General features: G+C 42.0%; 1 protein-coding gene across 2 annotated transcripts in view; it reads right to left on the minus strand.

Annotated features, from left to right (window-relative positions):
• The window catches only part of LOC128688264 (zinc transporter ZIP1), a 112221-nt gene extending 94410 nt beyond the window's left edge, over positions 1–17811 (minus strand). The window contains exons 1-2 of one of the 2 annotated variants that reach the window (XM_070086621.1): positions 17679–17811; positions 4630–5073 (exon numbers count right to left, since the gene is read on the minus strand). In XM_070086621.1, coding sequence (XP_069942722.1) covers positions 4630–4953 — 324 coding nt within the window. In that variant the 5' untranslated portion in view covers positions 4954–5073; positions 17679–17811. Of the gene's footprint in view, positions 1–4629; positions 5074–16903; positions 17573–17678 lie in introns of those variants that run through there. The other variant, XM_070086622.1, reaches the window with a different exon arrangement.
• Between the last annotated feature and the right edge of the window lie 286 nt (positions 17812–18097).

Genomic DNA, 18097 nt, shown 5'->3' on the forward strand with positions numbered 1-18097 from the left:
TGGACATAGGAACAGTTATTTGTAGGTTTTCTGTAAATTTTAAATTTGAATTCATTATTACCCTTAATAATTAAAACATCTAGAAAAGGCAATGAGTTATTTTCTTCAAACTCAACAGTAAAGTTTATAGAATGGGCTAAGCTATTTAATTTTCCAAGAAAATGGTGTATATCTACATTTTTGGGCATAAGACACAAAATATCATCAACATATCTGAACCATTTAGCTCTATTAGGGAGGATTGTGTTAAGCAACCTTGTTTCAAAAAATTCCATGTATAGGTTACTAAGAACAGGTGAAAGAGGATTTCCCATTGCCATACCAAACTTCTGAGTGTAAAACTTATCATTAAATACAAATTTTGCATCAACAATGCAAAGTTTAATAAGTTTAATGATAGTAGGAACTGGCAATGGTAAATCATAGTTAACGAGTTCTTCAGATAAGAAACTTAATAAATCATCAACAGGAACTTTCGTAAACAAGGAAGTAACATCAAAACTAACCATGTTAAAATCATTTAAGTCAGTCAAGGAGTTTAATTTATCAACCAAGTCTATGTTGTTTTTAACATTAAAGTTAGAAATTTTGCCAACAATAGGGCTCAAAATATCGACAAGCCATTTGGATAATTTATATGAAACTGACCCTATGGAGCTAATAATTGGTCTGACTGGATTCCCTGGTTTGTGTGTTTTTATTAGTCCATACATGTAAGGTAAAGATGGATTAGTGGAAGTAAATTGTTTGACTAATTCATCTTTGCCTTTCAGTAGAAGTTTTATTGTTTTATTGAAATTGCTGTTAACGGTTTCTAGGGGATTTTTCCTAAGTTTAGAATAGGTTTCAGTATCATCTAAGAGATTATTCATTTTTTCTTGGTAATCATTTTCTTTCATAATTACTATTGCATTTATTTTGTCTGCTTTAGTAAGGCGCAAATTTTTATTGTTATTAAGTGTATCATAAGACTTAAAGAATCTTTGAGGGCAATTGGGAATGTTTGGTTTTAACATAGAGCTGTATACCATTCCTTTACTAATATTAATTTCATCAGAGGATAAATCAGAAAATTTTTCAAAGTTACAAAAGGCTTTTGCAATTTCAACATTATTAAGTTTTTTTGAAGTTGCAAAACTTAGGCCAAAACCTAGAGCAGCAGTTGTATGTTTGTCTAAAATTTCATCTGATAAGTTAATTACAAAATTGTTATTAGCATGCTTTGTCCAATCACTATTTTCAATTAAAATGTCTAATTTTCTTTGTAGTTTGCTCTCGAGTTCATTACAAATTCTTCTGAGTTTATTATAGCAATGATCCAACATACTGTGTTTCCACTAATCCATCTTTACCTTACATGTATGGACTAATAAAAACACACAAACCAGGGAATCCAGTCAGACCAATTATTAGCTCCATAGGGTCAGTTTCATATAAATTATCCAAATGGCTTGTCGATATTTTGAGCCCTATTGTTGGCAAAATTTCTAACTTTAATGTTAAAAACAACATAGACTTGGTTGATAAATTAAACTCCTTGACTGACTTAAATGATTTTAACATGGTTAGTTTTGATGTTACTTCCTTGTTTACGAAAGTTCCTGTTGATGATTTATTAAGTTTCTTATCTGAAGAACTCGTTAACTATGATTTACCATTGCCAGTTCCTACTATCATTAAACTTATTAAACTTTGCATTGTTGATGCAAAATTTGTATTTAATGATAAGTTTTACACTCAGAAGTTTGGTATGGCAATGGGAAATCCTCTTTCACCTGTTCTTAGTAACCTATACATGGAATTTTTTGAAACAAGGTTGCTTAACACAATCCTCCCTAATAGAGCTAAATGGTTCAGATATGTTGATGATATTTTGTGTCTTATGCCCAAAAATGTAGATATACACCATTTTCTTGGAAAATTAAATAGCTTAGCCCATTCTATAAACTTTACTGTTGAGTTTGAAGAAAATAACTCATTGCCTTTTCTAGATGTTTTAATTATTAAGGGTAATAATGAATTCAAATTTAAAATTTACAGAAAACCTACAAATAACTGTTCCTATGTCCACTATTATTCCTCGCATCAAGATAGAGTCAAACTGTCTGTTTTCTCATCAATGTTTTTGAGAGCTTTACGAATTTGTAGTCCTGAGTTCATAGATGAGGAAATATCCAAAATTTATGAAATAGGTAATGATTTAAAATACCCAAGAAATGTAATTGATAAATCTTTTAAAGTTGCTAGGAACACTTTTTATAATCCAAAAAAGGGCAACCAGCCTTATTCAACTAAAAATATGTTGGTTCTCCCTTACCATGAAAACTTGGTTGATATGCCTTCTCTTCTTAAGACTTTTAATATTAAAGTTGTATTCAAAAATCTTGATACAGTAAAAAAACTTTTGATTAAGAATTCCCCCCAAAATGCTGATGGATGTGTCTATAAGATTCCTTGTAAAATTTGCGATAAAGTTTATTACGGTCAAACTGGTAAAAATCTCGAACTAAGATTAAAACAACATAAATATAGCATTAGAACTGGACAAGATTCCAATGCTCTATTTATTCATGTAAGAGATTTTAACCATCCAATTGATTTTCAAAAAGTTGAGAAAGTAGTATCAAGCAAGTCCATGGTCGACAGGAATATAATTGAATCTTGTTTCATAAAAAGCAGTTTTGACAATAATATGAATATTTCCTTTGGTTTATATAAATTAGATCCATTTATAATTAATAGAATTTTTGTAGAATTTAATAATACACTGGACAAATAAATAGCTCGGGGGTGAGTTTTGCAAAGGACCTGTCCAAGTTGGCTCGCCGCGCGTCACGTGTTTAACCATTGTGGGATCTGATAGTGAGGTGCTGGCCGACCCCTTATATAGCTTCCTTGGATGCTTCACTTTCATAGTTCCTTGATAATGTGAGTAGTCACGAAAGCGCTTGGAATTTCTCTATTCTTTCAGAGTGGTTGTTTTGCATATTTTGAAATCACCTGTTTACTGTGATCTTATTGCATATATATATATATATATACATATATATATATATATATATATATATATATATATATATATATATATATATATATATATATATATATATATATATATATATATATATATATCCTTGTGTCCATGTATTGTAACTGCTTGATAAAGCTCCTAGAGAGCGAAACGTTGCCACAATAAATTGTCACATTAGTTGCACTTGTGTCCTTTTACCTGACCCAACAGAAGCTGTAGGCTGACTATCAGTCGTGTTAGAGGCTACCTGTGTGCATAACTAGTGCTAATTGTACTATTTATGTCCAGTAATTATGGCATCCGAAGTCTGCCTGCCGTGCCCAGACAGGTGCCCAGACAGGTGCCCAGACAGGTGCCCAGACAGGTGTGTGGTTCATAACACCATCACACAGGAGAACAATATAACAATAATGAATAAATTTATAGAACTTTGACATACCTTTGGTTGGTACCAAGAGTTTACCCCTTCTTCAGCAGCCAGGCTTGTCTGGTGCTTGCCTGGTCAACCAGGCTTGTCTGGTTCTTGCCTGGTCAACCAGGCTTGTCTGGTGCTTGCCTGGTCAACCAGGCTTGTCTGGTGCTTGCCTGGTCAACCAGGCTTGTCTGGTGCTTGCCTGGTCAACCAGGCTTGCCTGGTGCTTGCCTGGTCAACCAGGCTTGTCTGGTGCTTGCCTGGTTAACCAGGCTTGTCTGGTGCTTGACTGGTTAACCAGGCTTGTCTGGTGCTTGCCTGGTCAACCAGGCTTGTCTGGTGCTTGCCTGGTCAATCAGGCTTGTCTGGTTCTTGCCTGGTTAACCAGACTTGTCTGGTTCTTGCCTGGTTAACCAGACTTGTCTGGTTCTTGTCTGGTTAACCAGGCTTGTCTGGTGCTTGCCTGGTCAACCAGGCTTGTCTGGTGCTTGCCTGGTCAATCAGGCTTGTCTGGTTCTTGCCTGGTTAACCAGACTTGTCTGGTGCTTGCCTGGTTAACCAGACTTGTCTGGTTCTTGTCTGGTCAGTCAGGCTTGTCTGGTTCTTGCCTGGTCAACCAGGCTTGTCTGGTTCTTGCCTGGTCAACCAGGCTTGTCTGGTTCTTGCCTGGTCAACCAGGCTTGTCTGGTTCTTGCCTGGTCAACCAGGCTTGTCTGGTTCTTGCCTGGTCAACCAGGCTTGTCTGGTGCTTGCCTGGTCAACCAGGCTTGTCTGGTGCTTGCCTGGTTAACCAGGCTTGTCTGGTGCTTGCCTGGTTAACCAGGCTTGTCTGGTGCTTGCCTGGTCAACCAGGTTTGTCTGGTGCTTGCCTGGTCAATCAGGCTGTTGCTGTTTTTTCGGATATTATTGCTATTGTGTGAGTAAAGGGAAATTATCTTCTTCAGTGGTGCAATTAGCTCTATGGCTGGTGTGCTGGACAGAGAAACCTATAGCGCCATGTTTACTAACACGCGAGTGACTGTAGGGGTGGAGAGGGGTACTTGTTGATCCATATGGTCGGTGGTGCAACGAGTCCTATCTCGCGATCAAAGTACCTACCTGACGGACCAACTAATCTTGTTTCTTAGGAACAGAGTACCAACCGTGTGAACAAGCTAATCTTCCACCTTAGGAACTGGGTACCTACCTTGTGAACAAACTCCTCGACGAAGTAGATCAGGAAGAACCCTGCACAGGTGACAAGTTCTGCCAGTGGGTAGTCAGCTCCGGCAGTCAGCACCTTCCTCTGGAAGGCGCTCTTGAAGCTCTCCCTGGTCTCCGGTAGCATGTGAATGAAGACTGTGGCCAGAAGAACTCCCCCACCGAAGCACAGGAAGCCACTGACGATCCTCTCTCTCCTCCTGCTGCCCTGCGCCAGGAAGTCTCTCATGCGGAGGGGCAGCAAGCCGAAGAAGAGAGAGAGAGCCCCCATCAGGGTTAGAGCCACGATTTTGGTTGTGAGAAGTTCCATGGTTGCTAGATCGTGGTGGCTGGGTAGGGGAAGGTGAGGGCAGCTGGTAGTTATGGCACACACTCTCAGCTGCGACACACTCTCAGCTGCGACACACTCTCAGCTTAATCAACACACAAGCTGTAAACAAAAAATCCATTTCAACAAAACTCATGTACAATCAAGTAACATAAAATCCTTAGCTAGCGCACTCAGCACACACACTGAGGTCCGGGGATCGATCCTCAGTACGGTTGGAAACATTAGGACGTGTTTCCTTAAGACACCTGTTTTCCCTATTCACCCATCAGCAAAATAGGAACCTGGGTGTTAGCGGACTGGTGTGGGTCGTATCCTGGGTACAAAACTGACCTAATTTGCCCGAAATGCTCTGCATAATAAGGGGCTTTCTGTATAGTAGTGTCATTGACGTCAGGTAGGCCTGTATACCTTGTATATGAACTTATAGAAATTAAATATTATTATTATTATTATTATTATTATTATTATTATTATTATTATTATTATTATTATTATTATTATTATTATTATTATTATTATATAACAAAACCTTCCTTAACTCCAAGAAATCGGAGTATCATTCCCCTTCTCCATATCAAAACTCCCCTCCCCCTCCCGCTCATCTTCACCCTCTGTCCATATTCCCCAAGTGTTGTACGACGCTTCTGGATTTAACAATATGCGGAACAAAATAGTAAGAGCAAAACGCTCCCAGCGTCACTCAACAAAATCCTGTCAATAACAGAGTCGACAGTAATCAATGGAATCACTTGACTTTTCCCTAGTATAATTGCTCTCCAGTAATTATGATAATGGAGTATAAATGTTTTCCCAAGAGCTCGTTGCATCGGAGCTCATAATGTAACCTTAACGTGCACTTAAGAGTGTACAATATAAACTTAACTTGCATTTAAGTGTGCACAATTTACCCGCAATTCATATAAGTGTTGTTAGTTGCTAAAAGGAGCTGAGGAGGGGTTGTTGAGGCGGGTTAAACACTTAGAGAGGATGGAGCAAAATAGGATGACTTGGAGGTCGTACAAAGCTGTAGTGGAGGGAAGGCGGGGTAGGGGTCGTCCTAGGCAAGGTTGGAGGGAGGGAGTAAAGGATGTTTTGTGTGCAAGGAGCTAGGATATCCAATAGTCGTGTGTGAATGTGTTATATAGGAGTGGTGACACACACACACACACACAAACACACACACACACACACACACACACACACACACACACACACACACGCACAAACCTTCTGGAGTTTTATGACAAGGTAACAGAAGTAAGACACGAGAGAGAGGGGTGGGTTGATTTCATTTTCCTAGACTGCAGGAAGGCCTTTGACACAGTTCCCCACAAGAGATTAGTGCAGAAGCTGGAGGATCAGGCGCGTATAACAGGAAAGGCACTGCAATGGATCAGGGAATACCTGACAGGGAGGCAACAACGAGTCATGGTACGTGAAGAGGTATCACAGTGGGCGCCTGTGACGAGCGGGGTCCCACAGGGGTCAGTTCTAGGACCAGTGCTATTTCTGATATATGCAGACGACATGATGGAAGGAATAGACTCTGAAGTGTTCCTATTCGCAGATGATGTGAAGCCGGTGAGAAGAATTAAATCGGATGAGGATGAGGCAGGACTGCAAAGAGACCTGGACAGGCTGGACATGTGGTCCAGAAACTGGCTTCTCGAATTCAACCCTGCCAAATGCAAAGTCATGAAGATTGGGGAGGGGCAAAGAAAACCGCAGACAGAGTATAGGCTAGGTGGACAAAGACTACAGACCTCACTCAGGGAGAAAGACCTTGGGGTGACCATAACACCGAGCACGTCACCGGAGGCACAAATCAACCAATTAACTGCTGCAGCATACGGGCGCCTGGAAAACCTGAGAATAGCGTTCCGATACCTTAATAAGGAATCGTTCAAGACACTGTACACTGTGTATGTTAGGCCCATACTGGAGTATGCAACACCAGTCTGGAACCCACACCTGGTCAAGCACGTCAAGAAGGTAGAGAAAGTACAAAGGTTTGCAACAAGGCTAGTCCCAGAGCTCAGGGGAATGTCGTACGAGGAAAGGTTGAGGGAAATCGGACTGACGACACTGGAGGACAGAAGGGTCAGGGGAGACATGATAACGACATACAAGATACTGCGGGGAATAGACAAGGTGGGCAGAGACAGGATGTTCCAGAGAGGGGACACAGGGACAAGGGGTCACAACTGGAAGCTGAAGACTCAGACGAGTCACAGGGACGTTAGGAAGTATTTCTTCAGTCATAGAGTCGTCAGGAAGTGGAATAGCCTAGCAAGTGAAGTAGTGGAGGCAGGAACCATAGATAGTTTTAAGAAGAGGTATGACAAAGTTCAGGAAGCAGAGAGGGAGAGGACCTAGTAGCGATCAGTGAAGAGGCGGGGCCAGGAGCTGAGTCTCGACCCCTGCAACCACAATTAGGTGAGTACAGATAAAATAACGACATATACACCACGCTGTGTGCCCACACAGCCATCCATCCCACATACATAGTGTAACTCATACATATCACGGACATACATCACGGACATTCTTCACGGACGTACATCACGGATGGACATCACGGACATACATCACGGACATATGGGAACGAATAGTGACGACTCCCACAACCTTGAGAAATTAACCATTTTTAACCCCCCCTCCCTCTCTCACCCCCTCCCTCCCTCACCCCCGTCCCTCAACCCCCCTGGACATTTATGTATATAATTGTTGTTCGTTACCACTCAGCTGGTCATGTTTACATGGTCTACACTTCATGTCTACATGATCTACACTTCATATCCACATGGTCTATACTTAGCTACATGGTCTACACTTCATCATGTCTCCATGGTCTACGCTTCATCATGTCTCCATGATCTACACTTCGTCACGTCTCCATGCTCTACACTTCATCATGTCTCCATGGTCTACGCTTCATCATGTCTCCATGGTCTACACTTTATCATGTCTCCATGATCTACACTTCATCATGTCTCCATGGTCTACGCTTCATCATGTCTCCATGGTCTACACTTCATCATGTCTCCATGGTCTACACTTCATCATGTCTCCATGATCTACACTTCATCATGTTTACATGATCTACACTTCATCATGTCTCCATGATCTACACTTCATCATGTCTCCATGATCTACACTTCATCATGTCTCCATGATCTACACTTCATCATGTCTCCATGGTCTACACTTCATCATGTCTCCATGATCTACACTTCATCATGTTTACATGATCTACACTTCATCATGTTTACATGATCTACACTTCATCATGTCTCCATGATCTACACTTCATCATGTTTACATGATCTACACTTCATCATGTTTCCATGATCTACACTTCATCATGTCTCCATGATCTACGCTTCATCATGTCTCCATGGTCTACACTTCATCATGTTTACATGATCTACACTTCATCATGTTTACATGATCTACACTTCATCATGTCTCCATGATCTACACTTCATCATGTTTACATGATCTACACTTCATCGTGTCTCCATGATCTACACTTCATCATGTCTCCATGGTCTACACTTCATCATGTCTCCATGGTCTACGCTTCATCATGTCTCCATGGTCTACACTTTATCATGTCTCCATGGTTTACACTTCATCATGTCTCCATGGTCTACACTTCATCATGTTTACATGATCTACACTTCATCATGTCTACATGATCTACACTTCATCATGTTTCCATGATCTACACTTCATCATGTCTCCATGATCTACACTTCATCATGTTTCCATGATCTACACTTCATCATGTCTCCATGATCTACACTTCATCGTGTCTCCATGATCTACACTTCATCGTGTCTCCATGATCTACACTTCATCATGTCTCCATGATCTACACTTCATCATGTCTCCATGATCTACACTTCATCGTGTCTCCATGATCTACACTTCATCATGTCTCCATGATCTACACTTCATCATGTCTCCATGATCTACACTTCATCATGTCTCCATGATCTACACTTCATCATGTTTCCATGATCTACACTTCATCATGTCTCCATGATCTACACTTCATCGTGTCTCCATGATCTACACTTCATCGTGTCTCCATGATCTACACTTCATCATGTCTCCATGATCTACACTTCATCGTGTCTCCATGATCTACACTTCATCATGTCTCCATGATCTACACTTCATCGTGTCTCCATGATCTACACTTCATCATGTCTCCATGATCTACACTTCATCATGTCTCCATGATCTACACTTCATCATGTCTCCATGATCTACACTTCATCATGTCTCCATGATCTACACTTCATCATGTCTCCATGATCTACACTTCATCATGTCTACATGATCTACACTTCATCATGTCTCCATGATCTACACTTCATCATGTCTCCATGATCTACACTTCATCATGTCTCCATGATCTACACTTCATCGTGTCTCCATGATCTACACTTCATCATGTCTCCATGATCTACACTTCATCATGTTTACATGATCTACACTTCATCATGTCTCCATGATCTACACTTCATCATGTCTCCATGATCTACACTTCATCATGTCTCCATGATCTACACTTCATCATGTTTACATGATCTACACTTCATCATGTCTCCATGATCTACACTTCATCATGTCTCCATGATCTACACTTCATCGTGTCTCCATGATCTACACTTCATCATGTCTACATGGTCTACACTTCATCATGTCTACATGATCTACACTTCATCATGTCTCCATGGTCTACACTTCATCATGTGCAACACTTGGCTATATTTATTCTATAAAGTAAAAGGACACAAGTGCAACTAATATGACATTTTATTGTAGCAACGTTTCGCTCTCCAGGAGCTTTATCAAGCCGTTGATAAAGCTCCTGGAGAGCGAAACGTTGCCACAATAAAATGTCACACTAGTTGCACTTGTGTCCTTTTGCTTTGACATATTGTCGGAAATTCTACCAACATTAACACTATTTATTCTGGAGACGTTTCGCCAGTGGCTTCATCAGTCCAATACAGAGACAGTAGAGGACGAGGTAATCAGTCCCTCAACTTAGTTGAAAAATCAGCGAAGTCTTGAGGCATCTGAAGCACAGGCAGGAAGATGGCGGCTCACTCAGGAGCCAAGCGAGGTGCAGCAGTTGCAGGCATCGTCACACTGTGCTCTTTATCAAATTACAAACAGATTTGATTCGCAACCTGATACAGCCCACTGTGTGAGCGAAACGTTGTCAATAAATAATTGTATTATACTTCATCTGTGTCTCGTTTTTTCCGTCGTATTAACATATTTGGGCTGTACAGTGGCACTGGTATTTATCAGCTTGACAGCACAGTATACCATTGATATAAGGACTCACTCCTAGTGTTGGTGAGTGAGATCACGTGCAGGAGTGGTCAATATTCCTGCTTGCTGCAACAGCAGTTGACCGCAACGCTGTGGCGTAATGTCAGCTTCACCTGCGTTGAATATGCAGGTTGATTTGTGCCTTGCAACCCAGATGCAGTTCCGATCCCAGACGATTTTTTTTCTGCGGGTAAGCGTTAGTTTCGTAAGGGTGAGGCAGCTCCTGGGGACTGGAAGGGTAATTAGGATTAAGAAGGGAAGAGGCTGAGTATATGCGGTAGTTCCAAGGAAGAGTTCTTCGCCAGGATTATATATATATATAATATATATATATATATATATATATATATATATATATATATATATATATATATATATATATATATATATATATATATATATATATATATATATATATATATATATATATATATATATATATGTCGTGCCGAATAGGCAGAACTTGCGATCTTGGCTTAAATAGCAACGCTCATCTTGCCATATAGGACAAGTGAAAATTTGTGTATGCAATAATTTCGCCAAAATCATTCTGAACCTAACGAAAAAAATATATTTCACTCTGTTTGTTTAGTATTAAATTATTGTAAACAAATCTAAAATATATTTAGTTGGGTTAGGCTAAAATAAATTATTCTTGTTATAATAAGGTTAGGTAAGTTTTCTAAGTTCCTTTTGGTGCAAATTTATAATTTTTTACATCAACAATATTGAAAAAATATATATCTTTAAACGTATAAGAGAAAATTTTAGAAAGGACTTAATTTTAAATGAGTTCTTGCTAATTGACCAGTTTTACATATTCGGCACGACATACATATATATATATATATATATATATATATATATATATATATATATATATATATATATATATATATATATATATATATATACACACATGAGAACATTGAGATGACAACGACGTCTCAGGAAAACACCCACGGGATGCAGCTGAACTTTGTGTTACTCTAACTAGTCTCGTAGTAGATAGTTAATGACTGACTACCTCTTCACTACGGAAAACTAAAGCCATACTTGCTGACTCCAGACTTAAACTGAAATTGTAAATAATTTTAAGGTGGTGAGAAAGGAAAAGTCTCTCTCACTGTCACCTTTGATCCATGAATGTCAGGTGACGGTTCTTAGTGAACAATGTAGTGGAGAAAAACTAATGCAAGGTTAATGTTTTTCTAGAGACAGCTCTAGCACGGTGTCTACCAGCTCAGGCACGGTGTCTACCAGCTCAGGCACGGTGCCTACCAGCTCAGGCACGGTGTCTACCAGCTCAGGTACGGTGTCTACCAGCTCAGGCACGGTGTCTACCAGCTCAGGCACGGTGTCTACCAGCTCAGGCACGGTGTCTACCAGCTCAGGCACGGTGTCTACCAGCTCAGGCACGGTGTCTACCAGCTCAGGTACGGTGTCTACCAGCTCAGGCACGGTGTCTACCAGCTCAGGCACGGTGTCTACCAGCTCAGGCACGGTGTCTACCAGCTCAGGCACGGTGTCTACCAGCTCAGGCACGGTGTCTACCAGCTCAGGTACGGTGTCTACCAGCTCAGGCACGGTGTCTACCAGCTCAGGCACGGTGTCTACCAGCTCAGGCACGGTGCCTACCAGCTCAGGCACGGTGTCTACCAGCTCAGGCACAGTGTCTACCAGCTCAGGTCGGTGTCTACCAGCTCAGGCACGGTGTCTACCAGCTCAGGCACAGTGTCTACCAGCTCAGGCACGGTGTCTACCAGCTCAGGCACGGTGTCTACCAGCTCAGGAACTGTGTCTACCAGCTCAGGCTCAGGCACGGTGTCTACCAGCTCAGGCACGGTGCCTACCAGCTCAGGCACGGTGTCTACCAGCTCAGGCACGGTGTCTACCAGCTCAGGCACGGTGTCTACCAGCTCAGGCACGGTGTCTACCAGCTCAGGTACGGTGTCTACCAGCTCAGGCACGGTGCCTACCAGCTCAGGCACAGTGTCTACCAGCTCTAGCACGGTGTCTACCAGCTCAGTCACGGTGCCTACCAGCTCTAGCACGGTGTCTACCAGCTCTAGCACGGTGTCTACCAGCTCAGTCACGGTGTCTACCAGCTCTAGCACGGTGCCTACCAGCTCAGGCACGGTGTCTACCAGCTCTAGCACGGTGCCTACCAGCTCAGGCACGGTGTCTACCAGCTCAGTCACGGTGTCTACCAGCTCAGGCACGGTGTCTACCAGCTCAGGCACGGTGACTACCAGCTCAGTCACGGTGTCTACCAGCTCTAGCACGGTGTCTACCAGCTCTAGCACGGTGTCTACCAGCTCTAGCACGGTGTCTACCAGCTCAGTCACGGTGCCTACCAGCTCTAGCACGGTGTCTACCAGCTCTGGCACGGTGTCTACCAGCTCAGTCACGGTGTCTACCAGCTCTCGCACGGTGTCTACCAGCTCAGGCACGGTACCTACCAGCTCAGTCACGGTGTCTACCAGCTCTAGCACGGTGCCTACCAGCTCAGGCACGGTACCTACCAGCTCTAGCACGGTGCCTACCAGCTCAGTCACGGTGTCTACCAGCTCTAGCACGGTGTCTACCAGCTCAGGCACGGTGCCTACCAGCTCAGTCACGGTGTCTACCAGCTCAGGCACGGTGTCTACCAGCTCAGTCACGGTGTCTACCAGCTCAGGCACGGTGCCTACCAGCTCAGGCACGGTACCTACCAGCTCAGGCACGGTGCCTACCAGCTCAAGCACGGTGTCTACCAGCTCTCATACAGTGTCATGCACATTTTTCTCGTTTTTTTCCCCCCGTAGTTCTTTGAAGTAACAAAATAAGCGAAGAGAAACAAATAATCCGAAATATGACGGTGTGTTTCATGCCAGGATAATTTACAACAACTGGGAATATCTAAATTGACAGAGTAAAACAAATGAAACTCACCCATGTGAACAACATCGCTCACAAATCAGTGTCCGGAATATCTCGGGGGTAAATTCTGTCGACGCTAGGCACTACAGGCAGCCTGTACTGTACTAAATGGAACGACTGGCTGTAATCAGTGTGCTTATGTAGACGGGAATCCAAAAAAAATCTTTTGTAGTGACTACAGTAGGTGGCCAAGCCTCCAACCTCTTCTACTACGACAGTTAGGTATCTTTATTCCGAAACGTTTCGCCTACACAGCAGGCTTTTTCAGCAGAATGTAGAGGAGAATAGCAGTATTCGACTGAGGAAGCCTACTATGTAGGCGAAACGTTTCAGAATAAAAATGCTTAACTATGGAACACGTGTCTTACATATCAACAACTTGTCGGGATTAAACCACTAACATGTGTAGACCGTCTAATACACAGAGATAAACGAGTGAAACGTGCTACCTGATCATGTCAAGGGTAGTCATAATGCGCAGCAATTTATGTAATGAGTCAGAGAATGTCCAAAGAATGAAGAAGCAAAGAGAGAGAGAGAGAGAGAGAGAGAGAGAGAGAGAGAGAGAGAGAGAGAGAGAGAGAGAGAGAGAGAGAGAGAGAGAGAGAGAGAGAGAGAGAGAGAGAGAGAGAGAGAGAGAGAGAGAGAGAGAGAGAGAGAGAGAGAGAGAGAGAGAGAGAACAGTGATTTGTCGAGTACCTAAGATGTTCGTAATCTGTCTTTCAACTGAAGTTTTCAGTGTTAATAATAATAACAACAACAACAATAATAATAATAATAATAATAATAATAATAATAATATTAATAATAATAATATTAATAATAATAATAATAATAATAATAATAATAATAATAATAATAATAATAATAATAATAATAATAATCTCTATATCTATTTCCGTCTTTAATTTTTACACCTCAGTCATGTACCCCCCTAATTCTACGTCTTTCCAGAGAATGCAGATTCAGTGCCCTCAGTCTATACACGTAGGAAAGATTTCTGATACATAGAATCAACTATAATATCCTTCTCTGTACGTTTTCCAGCGCAATTATGTCTATTCTGTAATATGGGGACCAGAACTGTGCAGCACAATCTAAGTGAGGCCTAACCTACGATAATTAGAGTTGTAGAATAGCTTGAGGACTCCTGTTATTTATACTCCTTAATAAATAAGACACTTTGTGCAAACACTTAGGTATCTTTATTCTGGGAACTTTTCGCCAGCCAGTGGTTTCTTCAGTCCAGTGCAGAGAAACGGGGGAAGATGAGGAGTGTGAGGTAGTCAGTCACTCAGCCTGGAGTCCATTTTTCCACTTATCCGGCACTATGCCAGTTTGTAGTGATATGTTGAAAAGACTAGCTGATGGTTTGCTAAGTTTCTCCTTACATTACTTTAAAACCCTTGAGAACAGTTTATCAGGGCCCGGGGATTTGTTTGGTTTTAATCTGTCTATTCGTCTGAACCCCATGTCACTAGTGATTTTAATGGTGCATAACTTATTTTCGTCCTAGCCTATGTAATTTTTGATTTCAGGAATTTCTCTAGTTACTTCGAGCATAATAACTGAGAGGAAATAAGTGTTGAAGATTGTACACATTTCCATGTCACTGACGGTAAGCTGAACTGAGCTTATCTATCTCCTAATCTTACTCCTATAAAGAAACCTTTTGACTTGGGATTCGAATCCCTTGCGACTTTAACTTTTGGCTTTTCTTATTTTCTCCTTTCTCTCTTTAACTGAATATATTGATTTTTAAGTGCCACTCTCCTCTTTTGATTCGCCTGTAAACGCCTATGAGATGTTATAATCTATTGTTTATTCATTCTGGGTCATTTTTGTTTGATCTAATTTTCCAGTTTGGGACATAAGTTGCCTGGGCGGCTTGAACTATGCTCTGAAAATGCCACATTAACAACCATCATCGCCTTCCTGACCCACAGGATAATGACTTGTCAGGTCACACCGGGTCACTCCGCCTAGATAATCCCTCAGTCCTATGACATCGCCAAGCGAGAATCAGGACCTTGACTTGGATGTAGTTATAAAGGTAATTCCATGATATATTGAGAATGAATGATTAGTGATCACTTTTCCCAGTCTCATCATTAACCTCAAGATTATTAATTAGTGATTCCTTGTTGGCAAGAACTAAGTCAAGCAGGTTGTTTCTTCTAGCTAGCTCTGTCACAAACTGTTTTAAAAAAGTAATCCTGGTTCGTATCAAGAAAGTCGCTCCCTTCTACTGTCTCTCTTTGTTGAATAATTCCATTGTTTTTATTAATAAATTTATTATGAATAATGCCCCTTGAACATATCCCTGAGGTATCTTGGCAATTCTTACTTCTTTCATCCCTCGTTCTGTAGCCCATTAGTTTCCCACACACACCCATACCTCTATCGTTTATCAATTTAAAGTCCTAGAGAACTCAGCATCGGCCTCCCCGACAGAATTTGATACCGATACCACTCCTCCCCCAGAAAGATGTACCCCATCTATTGAATACATATCATGTTTGCCATCAAAACTGTCCTGTATGTCAATAAACTGGATTGCAAGTTCTTTGCAGTACCTGTCTAGGCAATAATTTACACAAAATGCCCTAGACATCCATTCACTGCCCACTCCTCTTCTAGGCAAAATGCTACGTATGATCGGAACCCCCCCTACACCTAATTAAATCTATAGTTAACCTGTACTTATCTAACAGCTCCTGTCACATGCCCTTCCAGTATCGTTTCCACCAGCACTGAGGCAGATAATGGACTTGTTCCAATTACCTGACCTGATATTATCCAACCTGTTAACTATGTCACCAACACCAGCTCCTGGGAAACACACCCTCTGTCTCACCTTCCTATATCTGTTACATTCGTCCTGGAGAACAGAGAAGCAATTTCCTACATTCAAATCTTCTCTTTTAACACTCTTCACATTGATGTTTCTTCCTTTACTGTAAACTTCTTCCCACTTGTAACACCTGTCAATCTTCTCACTGCTTGTAACCTATCTCCCTTCACTAACCCCAGCCACCTCACATATACTGCTAAGTTTATTCAGGTATACACAAATAGTTACGTAGATTATCATACATAGCAGCAGAGAACCTAGGATGACCCAAAACAGTCAAAGTGACTTATTTCCAGGCTAATTTTCAGCTTCTTATTTTCCTCCGTGAGAGGCAGAACCTCCTCCTTCAACACCTTGAACTATGTCTCTAAGACACTACAAAAGCAAGCCGTGGTGCTCTGTAACACTCAGGACAGGTATGACCTCTCTTGACCACTGACCTCAGGGAACTGAGGTCAGTTCTCTGTTAATAATAATAATAATAATAATAATAATAATAATAATAATAATAATAATAATAATAATAATAATAATAGTCTTTATTTCTATAAGTACTTGATACAACGATTACAGACCATAGCTGTCATCACTGGCATGCTATAACTAAAGTCCCAGGCTATGCAGAGCATTTCTTTCAACTTAGGTTAATCTTGTCCCCCAGGATGCCACCCACAACAGTCAACTAACACCCAGGTACCTACTTACTACTAGGTGAACAGGGACAGTAGGTGTGAGGAAACATGACCAACGTTTCACCCGTGCCGGGGAACGATTCCGGACCCTCCTGGAGTTTACCTGGAGAGGGTTTCGGGGGTCAACGCCCCCGCGACCCGGTCTGAGACCAGGCCTCATGGTGGATCAGGGCCTGATCAGCCAGGCTGTTACTGCTGGCCGCATGCAAGCTGACGTACGAACCACAGCCCGGTTGGTCAGGTACTGACATTAGGTGCCTGTCCAGTGCCTTATTAAAGACAGCCAGGGGTCTATTGGTAATCTCCCTTATGTATGCTGGGAGGCAACTGAAAAGTCTTGGGCCCCGGCCACTTATTGTGTTGTCTCTGTGTACTCGTGGCGCCCCTGCTTTTCACTGGGGGAATGTTGCCTCTCCTGCCGAAACTTTTGCTTTCATATGGAGTGATCTTCGTGTGCAGGTTTGGTATCCGTCCAGGACCTTCCAAGTGTATATTATCCTGTATCTCTCTCGCCTGCGTTCCAGGGAATACAGATCAAGGATCTTCAACTGTTCCCAGTAGTTTAGGTGCCTTATCACTTCGGAGACAAAAATCTAATAATCCTATGTTAACGATACAATGCCGTTGCAACAAGGCACTAGCGGAACCTTGCAATAACACACTTATCTCAGGTGGTAAGTGCATGACTCCTGCACTTCCTTGTTGTAAAAAAAAAAACACTCGCCAGCTAGCGGAAAATATCCCGTCAGCACTTCCTGACCAGCCCCTCCTCCCCCCCCAAAAAAAAAAACTGGAGGTTACACTGGTATATAGAGATATCTCCCTCACCCTCCCATTCATTTCCACCCCTCACACACGCGAGATAATGATGCACTCACACACGAAAACGAGACACACTCATTTTCTTCCCTCATTCAATGTGTATTAGGAAGACGGCGAGAAAGTTGTGAATCACATGGGTAAAGGACAGGAGGAGCGAGCGACACACATCCACTCTCCACAGCGTCTATCCACACACTGATCGCCTCCCACCTGCTCCGGGTGACCCTGACGGGTCCTTCCCTCAGGCTCCCCCCTATCCACGTCTATCCCCAACTGTATCCCTCCCCATACAAGTTACCTATGCGCTTTATCTCCCTTTCGTCACACATATTACCTCCCCAAACCATCGTAAATGCATTAATGCAACAATATCATTGTTGCATTACTGTATAGGAACGGGATAACCACGGGGAGTTTATGTATGTGTCATATTCCGTGTTTTATCCTGGAGAACGCAGTGTGATAAACTTCCCTG

The sequence above is a fragment of the Cherax quadricarinatus genome, chromosome 19, assembly GCF_038502225.1.
Source record: "Cherax quadricarinatus isolate ZL_2023a chromosome 19, ASM3850222v1, whole genome shotgun sequence".
NCBI lineage: Eukaryota > Metazoa > Arthropoda > Malacostraca > Decapoda > Parastacidae > Cherax > Cherax quadricarinatus.